The sequence below is a fragment of the Syngnathus scovelli genome, chromosome 13 (genome assembly GCF_024217435.2).
Source record: "Syngnathus scovelli strain Florida chromosome 13, RoL_Ssco_1.2, whole genome shotgun sequence".
In the NCBI taxonomy this organism is placed as follows: domain Eukaryota; kingdom Metazoa; phylum Chordata; class Actinopteri; order Syngnathiformes; family Syngnathidae; genus Syngnathus; species Syngnathus scovelli.
In genome coordinates, this window is record NC_090859.1 from 977,064 (window position 1) to 997,983 (window position 20,920).

The 20,920-nt window shown below is 46.5% G+C and overlaps 1 protein-coding gene across 5 annotated transcripts in view; it reads right to left on the reverse strand.

Annotated features, from left to right (window-relative positions):
- Positions 1–20,032, reverse strand: part of LOC125979881 (long-chain fatty acid transport protein 6) — a 32,833-nt gene extending 12,801 nt beyond the window's left edge. For 2 of the 5 annotated variants that reach the window (XM_068652867.1, XM_049738683.2), the window contains exons 1-7: positions 19,485–20,031; positions 19,165–19,368; positions 11,635–11,793; positions 10,717–10,841; positions 10,077–10,271; positions 9,682–9,772; positions 9,383–9,581 (exon numbers count right to left, since the gene is read on the reverse strand). In XM_068652867.1, coding sequence (XP_068508968.1) covers positions 9,383–9,581; positions 9,682–9,772; positions 10,077–10,271; positions 10,717–10,841; positions 11,635–11,793; positions 19,165–19,368; positions 19,485–19,959 — 1,448 coding nt within the window. In that variant the 5' untranslated portion in view covers positions 19,960–20,031. Of the gene's footprint in view, positions 1–9,382; positions 9,582–9,681; positions 9,773–10,076; positions 10,272–10,716; positions 10,842–11,634; positions 11,794–19,164; positions 19,369–19,484 lie in introns of all 5 variants that reach the window. The other 3 variants (XM_068652868.1, XM_049738685.2, XM_068652866.1) reach the window with 3 other exon arrangements.
- Positions 20,033–20,920: the final 888 nt, after the last annotated feature.

Sequence of the window (20,920 nt, forward strand, 5' to 3'; positions counted from 1 at the left end):
ACACACGCTCTCTCGCTCTCTCTCTTGGGCAGTCCATCGATTTCAATGATGACGTTGCTCCAGATTAAAAGTATGGACAGTTATTGAGGTGTTTTGCGGCAGTGCATAGCCAGGCCGATGCGTGAGCCGCAGGTCTTGCCACATGAGGGACAGGGGTAAGTGGTACTGGAGGGCGTTGGCCCTGCAGCACGCTGATGCCTCTGTGCACGGCGTTGTATCCTCCTCTCTGTGGTCTTGCTGGATGTGGAAGGCCTCTAGGCTTCGTATGTGCCTCTGGTAGGATGTCCAGGCTTCAGAGCCATATAGCAGTGTAGACAGACATACTGCCTTATACACAGCTGCTTTGGTGGAGATAGTAAGACTCCTATTCTGGAAGACCCTGGAGGTGAGCCTGCCAAAGGCAGCGGAGGCCAGGCCGATGTGGACCTGAATGTCGGCGTCGATGTTGCAGGAGGACAGAATACTGCCTAGGTAGGTGAAGTGTGGGATGATGGCAAGGGGATGACCATCGAGGGTGAAGGTGGGCGCGCAGGTTTGGGGGGGTGGACTCTTGCACAACTATCTGTGTTTTCTTGATATTAATTTGAAGAACCAATGGTGCTGTACAAGGAGGCGACCACATTTAGCGCACGTGTAAGGACTGTGGTGAGTGGGCGAGGAGAGCACAGTCGTCTGCATACTGTAGCTCCAGGATGTGTTGGGTGGTGGTTTTGGTGACGGCTTGGAGGTGCCGAATATTGAATAGGTTGCCATCCAATCTGTACTGTATCTATACCCCATCGGAGGGCTCAAGTAGTTTATGAGAGAGGAGGGTGACGGTAGAGAGGAAAATGTTGAAGATGGTTGGTGCTAGAACACACCCTTGCTTGACCCCCACATCCACACTTAAGAATGTGGATTGTTGGCCACCAACGTGCACACAGGCTTGCATCCCGTCGTGGAACTGATGCAGGAGGTTTCTGAACTTGGGTGGAATCCCCAGCTTCCCCAGCACTTCCCACAACAGTTCCCGGTTGACTGTGTCAAAGGCCTTGGACAGATCAATGAAAGCTAGGTACAGGTCTTTGCGGTGTTCTCTGCATTTCTCCTGTACCTGTCTAGCGACAAAAATCATGTCAACAGTGCCTCGCTCACACCTGAAGCCGCACTGGGATTCAGGCAGGATGTTTTCACTGACATGGGATGCTAGGCGGGGTAGCATGATCCGTGCTAGCACCTTCCCAGCCACTGATAAGAGGGAAATGCCTCTGCTGTTCTGCAGTCTGCTTTGTCACCTTTGCGCTTAAAGATTGTTATTATCCTGCCCTCCAAATATGTTGAATATCGAGGACAGTAAGCTCAACCACTTTCACTCAACAAGACTCTGAAGGCCAGGTTGAAGGTTGACTCCAGGTTTAATAACAAGGGAAAGGTGAAACAACGATACCTTGTACAACACAAAATGTAGGTAGTAGTTTTGCCGAACTGCAGGAGAGAATAGAACAAGCAGCGTTCTCTTTCAACACTGTGCTGAAACATGCTCTTACTTCCTGATTCTAGTCACGTGACTATGGCAACTACTGTGTAGTGTTTTTACCTCCCTCAATTTTCTTGCCTAGTTTATCTTTTTGCCTCTTTTACATTTCATTGCTAACTCTTGCACTGTGTGTATTTCTGCATCTTCTGTATATCTTGATCTCTTGTGTTTTTCTTGTGTATTTTGTATTTTACTGCTACTGGACACAGAATTTCCCTGAAGGAGTAATCCCAAGGGATTAATAAAGTTGAGTCTAAGTATAAGTCTGAGTCTAAGTCTACTCTATCTTAATAATGATCACAGACTTCAAAGATCACAGACTACAAAGACATGACGCTCCCCGTCTGGCATTTTGCCACAACCTTAAAGGTCCTAAGGTTCTTACTGGGTGAAATGTTTCTAATCAGGGGCAAGAAGAAGGACCATCTTGGAGACGGGACGCTGGTACGGTTTTGTCCCGCCCGTCTTGGAGGCCTTGACCTCGACTTTACGTACCACGCCATCGTTGCTGGGTAAGACCTGAGTAATCAGTCCCAGAGGCCACTCGTTTCTCACGAGCTGATTGTCTTTGAGAAGAACAATGCTCCCAGGCTGGATGTCTGGGGTGGGAGCCTGTCACTTCTGTCGCGGCTCAAGTGATGCGAGGTATTGCTTCTTCCATCTATCCCAGAACGTTTGGGCCAGATGTTGGACTTGGCGCCTCTGGGACTTGCGGAGGTCTTTGATACAGTCACCGACTGGGGCTGAAGGTACATTCACCTTCTGGGTGAGAATGGTTGTGTCGCTGTATAACATAGTCTTGTCTAGTTGCATGTTGATCTCTGAGGAGATGAGTTCAGCAAGTTCCACTGCAAGAACCGCTGCACAGAGCTCGAGTCTTGGCACTGTGTGCTCGGGGATGAGGGCCAGCTTAGCCTTACCCATAAGGAAGCCCACGTGGATGGTGTCCTCTGCATCTGTTAGCCTAAGATAGGCTACAGCACTGATTGCTTTTGTTGAGGCGTCACAAAAACCGCATAGTAACTCTCTGCATGACATTGCTGAGAGAGAGATCCCTGCGTAGGTCCGAGGTATCTGGAGGGTGCCAAGGTCGTCCAAAGAAGACCGCCATGTGATCTACGTCTCTTCCATCTCTTGTGGAAGAGGGGAGTCCTAGTCGCTATGATCCTTTGTTAGTTCTCTGAGAATGCCTTTGCCTTGGATGGTGACTGGGGCGATGAACCCGAGAGGATCGTAAATGCTGTTCACGGTAGATAGGATGCCTCGGCGGGTGAAGGGTTTCTCTTCGTTGCCTAACTTGAAGGTGAAGATGTCGGACATTAGGTCCCAGTTGAGGCCCAAGCTGCGCTGCATGGGAAGCGCATTGGAACCGAGATCTAGGTCTTTGAAGTCTGCAGCGTGGTCTTGGGCTCGGAAGGCATCTATTACTCCTCTATTGGTTGAGGCAATTTTATGCAGTCGCAAGTTTGATTCTGATAGAGTGTATTGCGTTCTCTTGAGCAGGTCCACTGCTACTTCCACTGTAGGGAACGACTTCAAGCCATCATCCACATAAAAGTCCCGTTTGACAAACTGTTTGACGTCGGGGTCCTTGTTCTCTGTACTCTGCCGAAAGCAGTAGATGGCTACCGCAGGGGAGGGACTATTCCCAAATACGTGGACCCTCATGCGGTACTCGATAATGTTTTTGGATGGGTCGTTGTCCCGGAACCACAGGAATCTCAGGAAGTTGCGGTCCTCTTCCCTAGTGAGGAAACAGTGGAAAATTTGTTCGATGTCCGCTGTCACTGCCACAGCCTCCTTCCGGAACCTGCGAAGTACCCCGAGCAGGGTATTGTTAAGGTCAGGCCCGGTCAGCAGAACATTATTCAGTGAGACTCCTCCGTGCTGGGCGCTTGAGTCGAACACCACACGGATGTTGCCGGGCTTCTTTGGATGATAATCGCCCAAGGTTGGCAAGTACCAACGCTCTTCGCCCTCCTTCAGAGGAGGGGCCACTTCTGTGTGTTTGTTCCGAAAGACCTTCTCCATGACGGTGAGGAAATGCTGTTTCATCGCTGGTTTCCTTTCAAGACTCCGTCTCAGTGATGAAAGTCGATTTGTGACCCGGACTTTGTTGTCAGGGAGGCGACGCCTTGGTGACTTAAATGAAGCGGGGCCACCCAGCTATTATCTTTGTCTTTCTTTAGGTTCCTTTCCATGATGTTCAGGATCGAGAGGTTGTCAATGGAGGGAGCTACCTTATTATCATCCTTTGTTTGTTGAAACACTGTAGAACCCAGCTGGTCGGTTTCTCCATTGCCAGTAAGTTTCTCTGTCGATTTTAGCTGAGGATGATCGGTGCCTTGGAATTGACAGTACCTCTCTTTCACCTGAAAGACATTCGGGCAGGGTTCAAAGAAGGAGGGGCGTTTCTGCTCTATAGTCTCGGTATACAGGGCGTTTATGGTATCAGGCTTGTTAACCCTTCCCAAACACACATTTCCGACGATCACCCATCCAAGGTCGAGTTTCTGGGCGAATGGAGCATCTCTTGGACCGTTCACCTGCTTGCGGACTTTATGGGCCGAGATGATGTCTCGCCCAAGGAGAAGCATTATGGGAGTCCTCTGTTCAAGTTCTGGGATGAGATAAGCGATTAATTTCAGGTGAGGGTGGTTGGATGCAGCATTCGGAGTTGGTATCTCGGATCTGTTGTTTGGGATGTCGTTGCATTCTACAAGACTTGGTCGGAGAAGCCTAACTTTGCCGTCCATGGATTCGATTTGGTAGCCCGGAGCTCTTCTCCCCATAGTTTCTGTCACTCCAGAGCATGTGCAGAGAGAGTATGGAGAAGGGGGTCTTTGGACATTGAAGGTGTCGAAGAACTCGGAACGAGCCAAGGATCTGTTGCTGTGCTTATCGGTGATTGCGTAGACCTTTGTCGCTTTCTCACGATTGTTGACAGGGTAGATCCTGACAAGGCAGATTTTAGAAAATGATCTGTCGCTCTGATCGCCACCGCAGACATCGGTGCAATTGCTTGTGACCTCCGAAGGAGCTGTAGGAGCTAGCTCCCCGCCATGCTCTGTAGTGGGGGCTGGCTCCTTGGTCTGCGATACTGGTCCAGGGTGAAGTGCAGAGTTATGTTCCCACTCCCGCATTCAATACATGTGGCTGTATACTTGCAGTCCTGGGCCTTGTGCTTAGTAGACGTGCAACATTTAAAGCAGATTCTGTGCTCTTTCAGGAAAGCTCTCCTCTATGGGTTTCTCCCGGAAAACCCGACATTTCCTTAACAGGTGGGGCTTTTTGTGAATGGGGCAATGGCGATCGGGGCTCTCGGCTCCAGCGCTGCGCTCCGCAGCACCGACGTCCGTCTTGTGGACTGAGATCTCCCTTTGTCTGTGCATTTTCGTGTTCTTGCTTGGTTCAGGAATGTTTGTTTGGCTAATGGCCTTGAAGCTCGGGTCATTCATGATTTTAGCCTGATGGAAGATGAAGTCCATGAAAATTCCAACGGGGAGGAATGAAATTCCGTAACGTTGTTTGTAGCTGAATCCGATAGTCCGCCACTTCTCTTGCAGGCAAAAAGGCAGCCTTTGAACCAGGGGACTTATTCCTCTGGCTGTGCCTAGGTACTGAAGGCCTGGAAGGGTTCCGTCTGCCTTGGCTGCTCTTAATTCCATCAAGAGGTCAACTGAGCTCATGCAGCTTTGCACAGTCTTTGTTGGTGATTTTTGGGAAATTGTTGATGGGTTGGAAGAGAGCCTCTTCGACTACTTCAGGGGCTCTGCAGCATGCGTCCAGTCTGTCCCATGTCATCTGGAGTCCTCGTTGGGGGTGATTGGCATTGACATCCCTGATACGCTTTGCATGCTCTCCCGACTCTTTCCCGAGCCACTTGACCAGTAGATCCATCTCCTCGCTGGGAGTGAGATTAAGTCCTCTCACTGCGTTTTGAAAGGACAGTCGCCAAACTCTGTAACTTGCAGGCTTGTCGTTGAATTGAGTCATACTTGTAGTGACCAGCTCGCGACGGGCAAAACATCTGACAACGTCGTTGATACCTGATTGGTCGTGCTGGTTGCTTTGGGGTGTGTAGTTGGGCACGGTAGGACGTGATGGACCCCGGTATCTGGGTGTAGCTGTATATGTGCCCTGATGTCCCTGTGTATCTCTTGGGATAAGAGATGTGATAGGGGCATGTTGTTGTGGCCAATGAGCTGGCAGTCTGTTCGCCGGTGTATAGGTAATAATAATAATAATAAATTATATTTATAACGCACTTTACATTTGGAGGAATCTCAAAGTGCTACATGGCAAGTAAAAACAAGAAAACAAAGCAAGGACAAGTATAAAACAACTGGACGACAACCAGGATGTGAGAACAGGATTACGGAAATGCTAGAGTAAAGAGGTGAGTTTTAAGTCCGGTTTTGAAAGAGTCAGTGGATTGGGGTGCTCTTAGGTGGTCGGGGAGGGAGTTCCACAGTGTAGGTGGTGTAGGTGAGGTTGGCATCGGCCGGACCATTCTCTGATATGGGCCGTGGAGCTGTAATAGAGTTACCTGGCACAGTATCTGCACGTAGATATGAATCATCACCTTGCGGGGGAAGATAAGGTGCTGATGCAGACTCTACGTGTAGCCATCTTGCCTCGTCGTGCGAGTGTAGATGTGGTGCCATTGTTGGCTCTATGAATCGCTGTCCAGGCTCGTCTTGAGAAAATGGTTGTGATGCCAAGGTTAGCTGAGTACGTAGCTGAACAGGCTCATCCTGGGAGAGTACACGTGGCGGTACTGGGGGCTCTGTGTATAGCTTGTTAGTATCATCCTGAGTGAGAAGGTCCGGAGGCAGGTTGGATAATATGTTTAGCGGGTCAGTTTCGGTAGGAGTGTATTCTTCCTGCGCGGCGGTTGAATGCTCCTTGGACTGCTGAGCAACATATTCTCTGGTCTATTCCAGTGGGTTAAAGGGATTCTCATCGAGTTGAATCTTCCTGCTACCTTGCTCACTACCCTTGTTGATGCTAGCCGCTGCTTCTAGAGCCTTTGCTTTGGCCTCAGCCGCAGCCACGTTTTTCTCTAATGATAGCTTCTCCATGCGTGCCACTAATTGTGCCTTTTCCATCTCCATGCGTGCCTCTAATTGTGCCTTTTCCATTTTCAGAATCATTTCTTTGTCTGTGAAGGAAAGGAGTACTTTAGCTGCCTCGGCTTTGGTGCGGGCCATGGTAGCAGCATTGCCAGAGGACGCTTTTATAGAACATGATTTGTAAGATCTAGACTTCGGTGACTGTTCTTTTTGTCCATCCACAGTCTGAGTTTGGCGTTTAACTTTGTTACCTTCTGCGACAAAGACGTTTCACTATCCTGCCCTCCAAATATGTTGAATATCCGAAGACAGTAAGCTCAACCACTTTCACGAAACAAGACTCTGAAGGCCAGGTTGAAGGTTGACTCCAGGTTTAATAACAAGGGAAAGGTGAGACAACGATGCCTTGTACAACACAAAATGCAGGTAGTAGTTTTGCCGAACTGCAGGAGAGAATAGAACAAGCAGCGTTCTCTTTCAACACTGTGCTGAAATATGCTCTTACTTACTGATTCTAGTCACATGACCTACTCTATCTTAATAATGATCACAGACTTCAAAGATCACAGACTACAAAGACATGACAGTTTTGATGTTGGCATCCTTCCAATCTTGCGGGATGACTTCAAATGACCAGATAGTGGTGATCAGCTGGTGTAGTCTGCGGTTGAAGAGGTATCCGCCATGCTTCAGAATTTCTGCCGGGATTCCATCAAGGCCTGGGCTCTTGTTGTTTTTCAGGCGGGCGATGGCTTTCCATACCTCGGCGAAGCAGGGGGGGGAGGGCGGGGAGTCCAGATCAATGACGGGTGGCAGGCAGAGGAGGTCGGCAAGTGTGTCCAAGCGGGTTGGGTATGAGGTGTTCAGCAGGGTTTTGAAATGGTCAGCCCATCTGTCAAGGATCTGTTGTTTGACCTTGTACAGGATGGTACCATCTGCTGATCTGACTGGGGCTATGTTCTTTCTCTGTGGGCCATAGATAGACTTGATGGCATTGTAGAAAGCATGGGAGTTGTTAGTATCCGCGTGATGCTGTATCTTGCTGGCTTTCTTGACCCACCAATCGTTCTCCATGGCGCTGAGGGTGCGCTGGGTTTCAGCCCGGATGTCATTGTCGCTGGCTTTCAGCGAGCTGGATTGGGGGTTGGAAAGGTGAGCTGCAAGGGCCTTGTGTTTTGCCTGAAGTAGGTTGTGGATACCAGGTGCACTGTTGTCGAACCAGTCTTGGTGTCTCCGTCTGGTGTACCCTATGGATTCTACAGCTGCCTGGTGAATGGCAGTGTGAAGGATGCTCCAGGTAGCGCTGATGCTGACATTAGTTGGTGTTTCAGGGATCTTAGACAGTTGTAGAGCAATCTGTTCCCTGAGCAGGTTGACTGAGTGCGTGGACTTCAGTGCATCACAGTCAAGCCGCCTGCAGGGTGGTGTTTTCCTGAGAGGAGGACGGAGTTCCAGGATGAGTTTGGCTCTGATTAGACGGTGATCTGTCCAGCAGTCAGCTTCACGCATGGCTCTGGTGACTCGCACCTCCTTCCTGTCAGCTTGGCGGACAATGATGTAATCCAGGAGATGCCAGTGTTTGGAGCGAGGATGTTGCCAGGATGTCTTGAACTTGTTCTTCAGCTGGAACAAGGTGTATATGTTACATATGTTACACACACACACACACACACGCACACACAGGCAGCACGGTGGAGGACTGGTTAGCACGTCCTCCTCACAGTTAGGAGGGTGAGGGTTCGATTCCACCTCTCTGTGTGGAGTTTGCATGTTCTTTCCATGCCCGCGTGGGTTTTCTCCCGGCACTCTGGTTTCCTCCCACATCCCAAAAACATGCATGGTAAGCTGATTGAGCACCCTAAATTGCCTCTAGCAGTGAGTGCGAGTGCGGATGGTTGTTCGATTTTGTGTGCCCTGCGATTGGCTTGCAACCGGTTCAGGGTGTCTCCCGCCTACTGTCCGATGACTGCTGGAATAGGCTCCAGTACCCCCACGACCCCCGTGGGGACAACTGGTATAGAAAATGGATGGATGGATACGCATGCACGCACACACGCACACACACACACACACACGCGCACACACACACACACGCACACACGCACACACACACACACACACACACACACACACACACACACACACACACACACACACACACACACACACACACACACACACACACACACACACACACAAACAAACATACCGTAAGCTTCGGACTGTAAGCTGCTACTTTTTTTCTCAAATTTTGAACCCTGCGGCTTATAGTCCGGTGCAGCTTATATAGTTTTTTTTCTGTGATTTTTCTCATGACTAATACACTTACACACTCATAAAAAGGCTGAGGACCGCTGTTGTGCTGTTATGTTAATAAGAGTTAGGCGTCCCTAAATAATCTTCTCTTTCCTGATAATCATCTTTGTGTATATTCTCTTACAAATGGTAATTAAACATTAAAAACCTTACGCGAACATGCGGCGACTTTACGTGCAACCCTAATGGCCATCAGGGGGGGCTCTCAGGTAAGACTGAGAGAGGTGGAATATATGCGTCGAGGAAGACAGTAGTGGCGCGTCCATTTAGCCCAAAAGGACCATGTGTTCTAAAAAAAACCTCATTATTGAAGGGACCTTATAATTTTCTCTGAATGTTGTAAAGCCAGTCACTTAAGAATATGCATATCGCCTCACGACCTTAATGGGGTTAAGCAGTTTAGAAAATAGATGGACAAATGAAAAATCATTTGATGTGGAAAATGTGTTCTGACACAAATATTGTTGATGGATACCTGAAAGTGTCTCCAATGCGGTCACGGAAGTAAAGAAAACCTCTGTGGTCCTGCAGCAGGAGGTCTCCGGTGTTAAAATAGAGATCACCCGTTACAAACACATCCTTGATCAACTTCTTTTCAGACTGGACCTTATTTCCAGCGTAACCCAAGAACTGGTTCATAGCCGTCACAGGGGCAACCAGGATACCAACCTCACCTGCTCAAATACAGTACTCAAGAGTGATTCCAGACTAATAAAACGTCTTTCAACTTGAGAATATATGTTGTAATGGTGTACATACAGATCATGGAATTACCTATGTGCGCTCGTACACATCTTCCAGAGACAGTTCTGAATGGTTCATATGTTTGTGTATCATATCGCAGGAGTTCAAAGGGTACTGTAAGCTGTAGAATCAGAAATGTTTCAGAACTAACCATCCAACTAATCACAATCTTCGATTTATCATGTTACTGATCAGAGTATGAAGTGACTAAACATTGAAGAATTCCAAAATTATTTTCGATGGGTATTTCTAGTCAAACAGGACATTGTATTAATATATTTTTTTAAATATATGGTATCATTATGCTAGTTTTTTAAAAAATCTTTACCTTGTTAATTCTTGCAAGAGAATATTAGATACATTATGCAATCACTGGTAATAGATACAATGATAATAATATGACTACTACCAGAATAATTCCTAACCTTGTTGAAGTAGCTTGCTCTCCCAATCGGTCCAATCTCATCAGTATAGTTGAGGAAGCCTATGCTGGCCTCAGTTAAACCATAACCTTCTCTGACCTTGAGTGTATGAAAGCGTTCAGCAAATTCCTTCCACACATCTGATCGAAGCCCGCTTCCTGCTGCAAGCCAAACACTGTGACTGTTCTCTTCTGGAACCTGCATTTATAGGAACACATTTTCAACTAAACTGAGATATTCATCATATTATTTTTAACATTTAGGAGTATATGAATGTTTGTTTGATTTCATTATCATATGCCTTCTTATCTTTCACTGTGGAATCACTTTTTATCAAAAGAATTCTCAGGAATTTCCAATTTTTTAAAACTAATGTTATGCTACGTATGTTACGTTACGTTATGTTATGTTATAAACGAAGTTATTGATATAAAATAGATAATTCTCAGGGTAAACCATGAATAATAAAATCTGAATCCAATCATTTAGTTAGTGATTTAGAATGATTTTTTTTCCTGACCTGACAAGAAGCACATAAAATATCACACTGAAAGCAATTTCTGTGAAATTCTACTACTGAAAATAAATGGGAAAAACTATCCCTATCGTAGAACAACATGACACAAATAAAATTTCATCTTACCACGGCATGGTTGACCAGATATCGACAGAGCTCGCCTATGTACTGCACCACTGTCACATTATATTTGACACAGTCCTTCCAAAACTGAGTTGCTGAGAACTTTTTCCTTAAGACACAAGTTGCACCTTTGATCAAATTGAAGACAAACACATGTCGGACAAGTAGTATCAGTAATTATGAATACCAGGCTATTAAAACGACATTGCATACTCTGATGTAAATATAGTAGTTACTGCTCTCCATTCCAGGTGCATGGTCACTTGATGACTAGATTAGACACTAGAATGGTACTGTAATTGTAATGTATTCTTTTATGTACCGAGTCAAACCTCTACATACGAATTTAATTCGTTCCGGGAACTACTTCATATTATGTCTCATGAAGGAATCATCACCTTTTTCCTTTTTTCACCAATACTACCATTTGCGTTAGCCTTCTTGGGACGCTAACTGACGTCATCCCGACGTGCCGCCGTCTAGCGGGCTAACCATAATGACGTATGTTGCGAATTACTTCGGATCTTGAGTCAAATATTTGATCAAATTCCATATCGTATGTTGAAAAATTCGTATGCTTAAGCAATCGTATGTAGAGGTTTGACTGTACTGTACTTGGTATTGTTATGACATTTATTGTTTTTTGCCCCCTTCTTGGCCAGATCACACGTGAAAAAGACCTTGGTCTCAGTGCCTATTATTTACTAATTAAATAATGGTTGTGATTGATTGATTGATTGATTGATTGATTGATTGATTGATTGATTGATTGATTGATTGATTGATTGATTCATTCATTCATTCATTCATTCATTCATTCATTCAGTTACTTAATCACACACCACACAGAGAAGCAAGCATTCTACATAGTTGCAGACATGCAGGGAAAGATGTCAAAGACTGATGCTCAAACGTTCTTACCAAGCTGTATGCATCCTCCAATGCCTAACAGGGAAGCAGACATGTGGTAAAGAGGAAGAGTGATATAGACGATGTCATCAGATGTAGCGCCGCACATCTGAAAGAATGCCATACTCATAATGGCTTTAAGGTGACCCACACGTGCTGCCTTTGGGAAACCTGACAGAGAAAGGGACATCATTTCTACATTTCTACATTTTAACAGGTTCATTTCTAATGATTTAATTCACAATAGAGCAGAGGTGGGCATTCCGTCCCAGGGACGTATTGGTCTTCCCGTCTGTCACTGACAGACACCCATTTTACAGATTAAGGACAAGAAAGTTAAAAAAAAGGGACAGACTGTGAGGACAGATGCAAGTGTTTCTTCGTACGTCCATGTAATCATTCCTATCTAGGTCAAGTGCCGACAAACCTCGTCGTCCGTCACTGACAGATGCCTATTTCACTGACAACTGTTGGAAACACGCTCCATTGTCTTGCGTGTGTGTAAAACACATGGTTAAAGCCCACCTATCACGCTAATGAATTATACTGTTTTACGTTTCACTCATTTAGTTGTGGTCTGTATAAAGTGGAATAGTGTTGCTTTTGTCTGAATTCCTCGTTTTGCTACCATCACTCTTTTCTACTTGTTCTGATGTGCGGCTCAGAGCAAACCGTTTTGGTGCAGTCTCTTTAAATGCAAACGAGATAGTCAAACCTCGGTTTTCGACCACAATCCGTTCAAGAAGGCGGTTCGAGAAGTGAATCGGTCGAATTCAGAATCTATTTTTCCCATTACAAATAATGGAAAAAAATTTACCGTATTTGCCGGTGTACAGGTCGACTCGGTGTATAAGTCGACCCCCTAAAATTCGACGGAAATTTACGATTTTATGATATATCCTTTGTATAAGTCGAGCTCAATTGTTGCATTATATTAAACTTCAAAATTCAATATGCGAAATTTATTGACGAAATGTGTTCAAATTCCGGGAGGCCGTGCGCATGCGGCTGTTTATAAGCACCGCGGAGGAGATCGCGGAGCCTCATTCGACTTCCAGCGGCCGGCGAGCTCGCGCACGCCGCCCGGCACCAACGGGAGGCCGGAAATAGCTCCAAGCCGAGCGGATCGGCACTTTATAAGCACCGCGGAGGAGATCGCGGAGCCTCATTCGACTTCCAGCGGGCCGCACACTCGCGCACGCCGCCCGGCACATCCGGGAGGCCGTGCGCACGCGCCGAGTGGCCGAAAATAGCCCCCGCCGAGCGGATCGGCTGTTTATAAGCACCGCGGAGGAGTTCGCTGAGCCTCATTCGACTTCCAGCGGGCCGCGCGCTCGCGCACGCCGCCCGGCACATCCGGGAGGCCGTGCGCACGCGCCGAGTGGCCGAAAATAGCCCCCGCCGAGCGGATCGGCTGTTTATAAGCACCGCGGAGGAGATCGCTGAGCCTCATTCGACTTCCAGCGGGCCCCGCACTCGCGCACGCCGCCCGGTTCAAATTTTCTAAGTGCAACGCACAATGAGATGCATGAGAAACGGCCTTGGTTACCATCACATTTGAAACGATGAATACGAAGTTAAATTTTATGACTCGGTGTATAAGTCGAGGTCGATTTTTTTCGGTCGATTTTGGATCGAAAAAGGTCGACCAATACACCGGCAAATACGGTAATCCGTTCCAAGACAAAAAAAACCCCGCCTTTTTTAAGCATTTTTTCATTTGCGCATTTTTGTCTGATCGCACAACTGCAGCACACCACCGAAGGCGCAACCGTAGCGTGCCGCCGACCGCGCAACTGCACCGCGCTGGTTGCTTTATTGTGACAGAGCCGTTGCTGAAATTTAGAAAATATTTTTAAAGTCCAGATGTACTTTCCAAAATTTAAGTGAACCTCAGTGCGCAGGGAGCTTAATTTGGTCCGATCGCGCAAGCGCAGCGCGCCGGGTGCTCACTGTCGCATTGCTTTAAGAGTGACTTTGTGTTTTAGGATGGCTTTACTGCTCCCACTTGCTTTCTTTGGAGGCATGATTAGGGGTTAATACAATCCTCAAAGTAACGAAAATACAATAACGAACGAAGTCTGTCGGCATCCGGGCCGCGCGGTCGGGTTTTCTCGGGTCCTTTCGGCTTATCTCGCGAGGTTCGACCTCCGAATTTTGTTCGATAACCGAAGCAAAAAATATCTCAAATTTTCCGTTCGAATTCCGATTTGTTCAAGAACCGGAACGTTTGAAAACCGAGGTTTGACTGTACTACTTCACATCCCCCAGGCCGCAAGATGTGTGTCTTCCTTTCCGGTCGACTAATTTGTAGTTTCCTTTCCGGTCGACTAATTTGTAGTTTTTTTTTTAGCCGAGGAAGCGTTTACTTTTTATTACTTTTTTTATTTAAAAGAGATAGCCTTCACTTGCGCCGCAAACTTTTTGACTGATTTAAAGCAGTTATCATCATCCAAACTCCGGCCCGCGGGCCAAATCCGGCCCCCGGTCAGATTTCATACGGCCCGCAGCTACGGTCTTATAATGTATTATTTATGGCCCGCCTGCACTATCAAGCTGAATAAAAAAAAAAAAAATCATGAAATTTGAAACTGTAATTCCTCCTATTACTAACAGGTGGCAGCACCACCCCTCTCCGCTCATTTCTGCCATGGTGTCTGCAAATTAAACGAGGAAAGTTGCCATTGAGGGCCGTCGCTTTCAATAGAAATGGGAATTACAATACTTCTTCACTGAGAATCAAGCCAATTGTGTTTGTCTAATTTGTAAAGAGACGATTGCCTTGTTTAAGGATTTCAACCTAAAGAGACACTATCAGACTAAATATGCTAACACATATGACAAGCTAACAGGGAGTGACCGCGCTGATAAAGTGAAGCAGCTCCAACTTAATTGGCATCACAACAGTGATTCTTCACGCGGGGCTGTGAGTCAAAAGTAAATTTTACTAAAGCAAGCTACGAAGTAGCCATGTTAATACTGTTGATGTTATGAACCTGTAGACGTGACAAAAACTATTACCTTCTGAAAAATATTGTAAATGACATGAGCAAAATTCACTTGTTTTAAGTTTTAATAATAAGAGACAACTTTGCGTTACTTATAACTCCTGTTTAAAATGTTCATGAGGCAAAAATAATTTTAAACTCAGGTAAATTTAAAGTCAAAGTCAGCTTTATTGTCAATTTCTTCACATGCCAAAGACACACAAAGAAACCGAAATTTCGTTCCCCGCTATCCCACGGTGACAACAAATAAATAAGAGGAGCAAGTGAGCGTACAGCAGACATTCCAGAAAATAGCGCAAAAGTGCAGCACGCTACGCAGAAGGGGGTAGCAAGTTCAAGGTCCTAACAGCCTGGAGAGTGAAGATGTTGGCGAGTCTGGTGGTGCGGGAGCGCAGGCTCCTGTACCTCTTCCCAGAGGGCAGAAGGTCAAACAAAGAGTGAGCCGGGTGACTCACATCTCTCGCAATCGAAGTTGCCTTGCGGGCGAGATGGGAGGTGTAAATGTCCTTCAGGGAGGGGAGCGGAGCACCAATAATCTTACCAGCCGTATTCACTATGCGCTGCAGGGCCTTCAAGTTCTGTTCAGTGCAGTTACCACCCCAGACAGCAATGCAACTGGTGAGGACGCTCTCAACGGTGCCACGGTAGAATGTAGACAGGACTGCCTGAGGAGCACATGCACGCCTGAGTTTCCGCAGGAAGTACAGGCGGCGCTGAGCTTTGCCAGTGACGCAGTGTTTGCGGACCAGGAGAGGTCCTCACTGATGTGCACCCCCAGGAACTTGGTGCTGCTCACCCTCTCCACCACAGCACCGTCGATGATCAGCGGCAGGTGTTTTGCTTGACCCTTCCGGAAGTCAACAACGATTTCCTTGGTCTTGTTGACGTTCAGCAGGAGGTTGTTGTCCCTGCACCACGTGGACAGAAGATCAACCTCCGACCTGTACCGAGTCTCGTCGCCCTCCGTGATGAGACCCACCAGAGTCGTGTCGTCAGCAAACTTCACTATGCGGTTGTCGCTGTAGGTCGCAGTGCAATCATGCGTTAGCAGGGTGAAAAGCAGTGGACTGAGCACGCAGCCCTGGGGGGCCCCCGTGCTCAGCGTGATGCTGGCGGAGATTTTGTCGCCAACACGCACCACCTGAGGCCTCTGACAGAGGAAGTCCAGTAGCCAGTTGCAGAGGAAGGTACTGAGGCCCAGCTCGTCGAGTTTGCAGATGAGTCGCTGCGGCACAATGGTGTTGAAGGCAGAGCTGAAGTCCACAAACAGCAACCTCACATATGAGTCCTTTCTCTCCAGGTGGGTGAGGGCTGAGTGGAGGGCAGAGCAGATGGCATCCTCAGAGGACTGTTTGGCACGGTACGCAAACTGAAAAGGGTCAATGGTGGGGGGGAGAACGGATTTGATGTGCTCCATGACAAGCCGCGCAAAGCACTTCATGACGATGGGCGTCAGAGCCACGGGGCGGTAGTCATTGAAGCAGGACGGTGCAGGTTTCTTCGGCACAGGAACGATGGTGGCAGCCTTGAAACACGAAGGGACGATGGCCTGCTGCAGGGAAACGTTAAAGATGGCCGTGAAGACACCCGACAGCTCGCCAGCACAGTCCTTCAGCGCTTGACCCGGGATGGGGTCAGGGCCCGCCGCCTTATGGGTGTCAATAGCGGCAAGCGCCCTCCTCACTCCGTCGGCAGAGAGGCACAGGGGCTGCTCGTGTGGGGGGGGGAGTGGTCTTCAGCGGGCAAGTGCTGTTCTGAGCGTCGAAGCGAGCAAAGAAGCGGTTAAGATCGTTCAGCAGACAGATGTCGCCCTCACAGCTCCGCGGCGCGGGTTTGTAGTCCGTGATGGTCTGAATGCCCTGCCAAAGGCTCCGTGCGTCCTTGCTGTCCTTGAAGTGGGTGGAGACCTTGCAAGAGAACGCCTTTTTCGCTTCTTTGATGCCCCGGGACAGGTCGGCCCTCGCTGCCCTCAAGCCAGCCTCATCCCCCGCTCTGAAAGCTTTGTCCTTGGCCCTCAGCAGTCTGAGGACAGCCCCTGTCAGCCACGGCTGGTATTAAGGTATTTCATACAGTTTGTTCAATGTTATCTGACTCTTCAGATATGGATGAAAGGCAGAATTTGTGTTTTTAGAGTTGTTCACATCTGCCCGAGTGGCTTATATTTGGTTATTTCGTCATTTAAAAAATAGACAATTGGGACAATGAAATTTGTTTTATAACAGTGTGTATTTGCATGAAATTTTGTAGTTAAAAAATGTGCGAAAAAACTATTGGCCCCCGGATCCCTTCACTTTATCAAATCTGGCCCTCCTTGCAAGAAGTTTAGACACCCCTGATTTAAAGATATCAACGGCAGAAAACTTGTCCATACAACCATACATAATACATGATAAAATAAATCACCTCACGATATTTATGAACGTCTTGTAAACAAGCACTGAAGTCAATTTATGAAGTAAACTAATGCTAGCGTTAACGAGAAGCTAATGGATGCATTTACCAAATTATTGTGTTCCCCAAGAATAATATAGAACCTTCGATGCAATTCATCTTATACAACTACTCCAAATACACCTACAAGAAGTGAAAACAGAGCGCACAGCTCCAAAATCAGCAGAAAGACAGAGTGCATAGACAAAGTGAAATGCAGTTTATTATTTTTGTGTCATCTCAAGTTTACCGCTTTACTGAGTCCGTCGTGTCTATAGACTGAAGGAACTGAACCATCAATGAAGCAAAGTCTTTCAGCGAATCGTTCTCTATACTGACAAAAGATTTCTGAAACACTCCTTGAACAAGCAGGACTTCACCCACAAACATGGGAACACTGCTTGAAAAATGAAATTTGATCAGGCACTTCTTTGAGGTTCTGATGTTGTGGGATGGTGCAATGATTTGTGTGGATTGATGCATCCAACAACGGAACATTTTGATCTCTCCACTTCGACATCCTTGAGTTGTTTGGACTAGAAAATTCTCTCAGAGTAATAAACATGGCGGATTCGTAATAAACATGGAGGATTCGTAATAAACATGGAGGATTTGCGAATCCGCCATATTTATTACTTGGATTTCCGTTTGGCAACACCCTTTACCTTGTTTGGTTTGTCCCTCCCCAACGGATGTGATGTAATATATAAAAATACGCAACAGAAAACAGAAAAATCTGAACGGTCTGCAGCACCTGGAGGGATAGAGCTCACTTTTCTACACTCCTGGAGACTCCAAATACACAAGAAAATGATTTTAAAAGCAAAAGAAAAAGTCAATTTTCCATGATATGTATCTTTTAAGTCAACTTAAGACCTGTTGGTATTTTAAGGTTGCAAATGAAAATATTTGTTGTCAGATTGAATGTCATTCAGACATTTCTGAATAGCAATTTCCATCCATCCACACTATCTATTAAACAGGGATGAGAACGGCAAATGAAAAAAAACACTGAAAAGTAGCCGGGGTCTGGGGGCCGCATGCCCCATTGGGGCGGCCGAAAGCCCCCCATTGGGGGGTCCTGTGCCCCCCCCCCCACTTGCCGCAGGGGGCCAGGGGCCGCAGGCCCCCTCTAATGGGGGCCGCAGTAGGCCAGGGGCCACAGGCCCCCATTGGGGGCTGCAGGGGCCACAGGGCCCACAGGCCGGGCCGCAGGGGATCAGGGCCATGCCCCGGACGGGGTTCAGAGGGAAAAGCTCCCTGGAAACTCCTAGATTTTGGCAGTATAGCAACCCCAAAACCATTAATTTTATCAATCAATTTCAACAGTTTTGTTAAAAAAAATATTCCCGCTTGGTGGGCTACCAAGGTGAATATAATACAGTCAAGCCTAAGTTTTCGACCACAATCCGTTCCAGAAGACGGTTCGAGAAGTGAATCGGTCGAATTCCGAATCAATTTTCCCCATTACAAATAATGGAAAAAGATTTAATCCGTTCCAAGACTTTTTTAAGCATTTATCATTTGCGCATTTTTGTCCTGCAACTGCAGCGCACCGCCGAACGCACAACTGCACCACGCTGGTTGCATTATTGTGACAGAGCCGTCGCTGAAATTTAGAAAATATTTTCAAAGTCCTGATGTACTTTCGAAAGTTTAAGTGGACCTCAGTGCGCAGGGAGCTTAATTTAGTCCGATCGCGCAACCGCAGCACGCCGGGCACTCACTGTCGCATTGCTTTAAGAGCGTCTTTGTGTTCCGAGTTGTAAGATGACGCTGCTCTCGAGCCATGCACATCTGAAGCAGTTCTTCATCCCGTTCGACTTGTCTATTTCCCTGGCACGATCCTCGTCATTTTTCTCTAAAACTTTTGCCATACTGGCTAAAACTTTAGCTAATTAGGCAAATGAGTAGGCAAATGAAAATAAGGCGGCTGTTGTCGCAATACTGCTGCCAGCCCCCCATACAAAAACAATTTTGTCAACGGATCTACACGATTCACGAAAATGATACTCCCGACGGAAAAAAACACGGAAATCCGCGGAAGATTCTTATCCCTGATTAAAAGTAAACATATTTTGGTGATATAAAACTTATACAATACCTGTGGTTCCAGAAGTAAATATGAAGAGGAAATTGGACATAATGTTAACGTTGGGTGGGCTACTTTTGTTTCCTGTTGACATATTTTCCACTTTATCGAGTAAACTGATGAAACCCTCAGAAATTGGTGAGTGATGCATCACACACAGAGATATGTTGTCTTTCTGTAGGTCAGGCAAAACGGGCTCCACCAAATGATCCAAACCTGCAGACAAAATGAGCCATCATCCAACAAAATAAGTAAAAAGTCCACCTAATCATTTGTTTGATTCGGTGAAACATAATGTGGAGCACAAGGTGAAAGGGAGTGTCCCCACATACCTCTGCCCACAACAAGCGTCTTGGCTCCACAACTCTCAATGCAGCGAAGCAACGATTTAGCTTTAATGTTGGTGTTAAGAAACGCTACTTCACATCCCAGTTTACTCAGTCCCAGCCATACGCAAACAAAATCCGGGTGGTTGTACATTAACAGAGCAACAATGCTTCCTTGTTTCAAAGAACTCTCCCTGAACGCGTTCGCAAACTGGTTACTTCTTCTGTCCACATCTTGATACGTCAGCCTCTGATTTTCAAAGAGAATGAAGGGCTTGTTCGGGTTCCTACTCGTCTGAAAGAGAAAGCAGTCCAAATATGTGATGATTCCTTGCTTCATGCGAGCGTTCAACGACTTTTTGTACATCCGGAGTTTCAAATAATACCTCAAATCCACCCAGTAAAAGGGGTGATACAGTTTCTGATAGAAAAGAAGAGCAAGCGAAGCCGCTAAAACACTACTGAACAGAACAGTAAACATCGTCGCGTTAAAATCCGACTTGCTGCAAAATGCTTGACAAGCAGTGCCAAATACTGAGTGAACGATTTGTTCAAAGAAACGACTCTTTTCAGTGAACGAGAGTGAACGTTCTTTTTTCAGTTCATATGACTTCAACCAGTAGGTGTCAGTAATGCGCATTGAAGCTGGTGCCACCTCGCCGTAAAACAAAACGAAAAAGAAAATGAAAAACGAAAACTTCCCGTTCACGAACGAGTCTTGAATTGCATTTCCCGTTGACCAACGAACGGATATGTGTGTGAACGAATCAGTGAGTGATTTGCATTTCCGGTTCATCGCGAGAACGGATCAATGAGAGAACGAATCCTAACTTTCCCGACTTCCTGTTCGCGAACGAGTCAATGGGTGAACTGCCTTCCCGTGCATCAACGGATCAGTCCGTGAACGTGTTACGTCTCCTGCCATGAACTATGTAAGCCAGAATGTAGATTTACGATTTGCCGAGGAAAGAAAGAACCACTCACTGTAACACCACTTCTTTTATGCTTGTTTTCTCCAAGCTAACGGCTAACTTTATTGCAGAAAAGGATTCGCCGTTATGCAACGACGGGGAGATTATGCTTCTCTGAGTAATCTTTATTTTATAACACTTATAGTCGTTTTTAAATAACGTGTATGCGTATATAGGCCTAAATATTGTTATCCAATATATCTACTGCAATTTCACATTAGCTTGCTGGTTTGAAATTTACTTTATTATTATTATTATTGTGTGAAGGCGATGGCCTTCACACATATGTTATTCTACACCATTCTCTATTATTATTATTATTGTGTGAAGGCGATGGCCTTCACACATATGTTATTCTACACCATTCTCTATTATTATTGTGTGAAGGCGATGGCCTTCACACATATGTTATTCTACACCATTCTCTATTATTATTGTGTGAAGGCGATGGCCTTCACACATATGTTATTC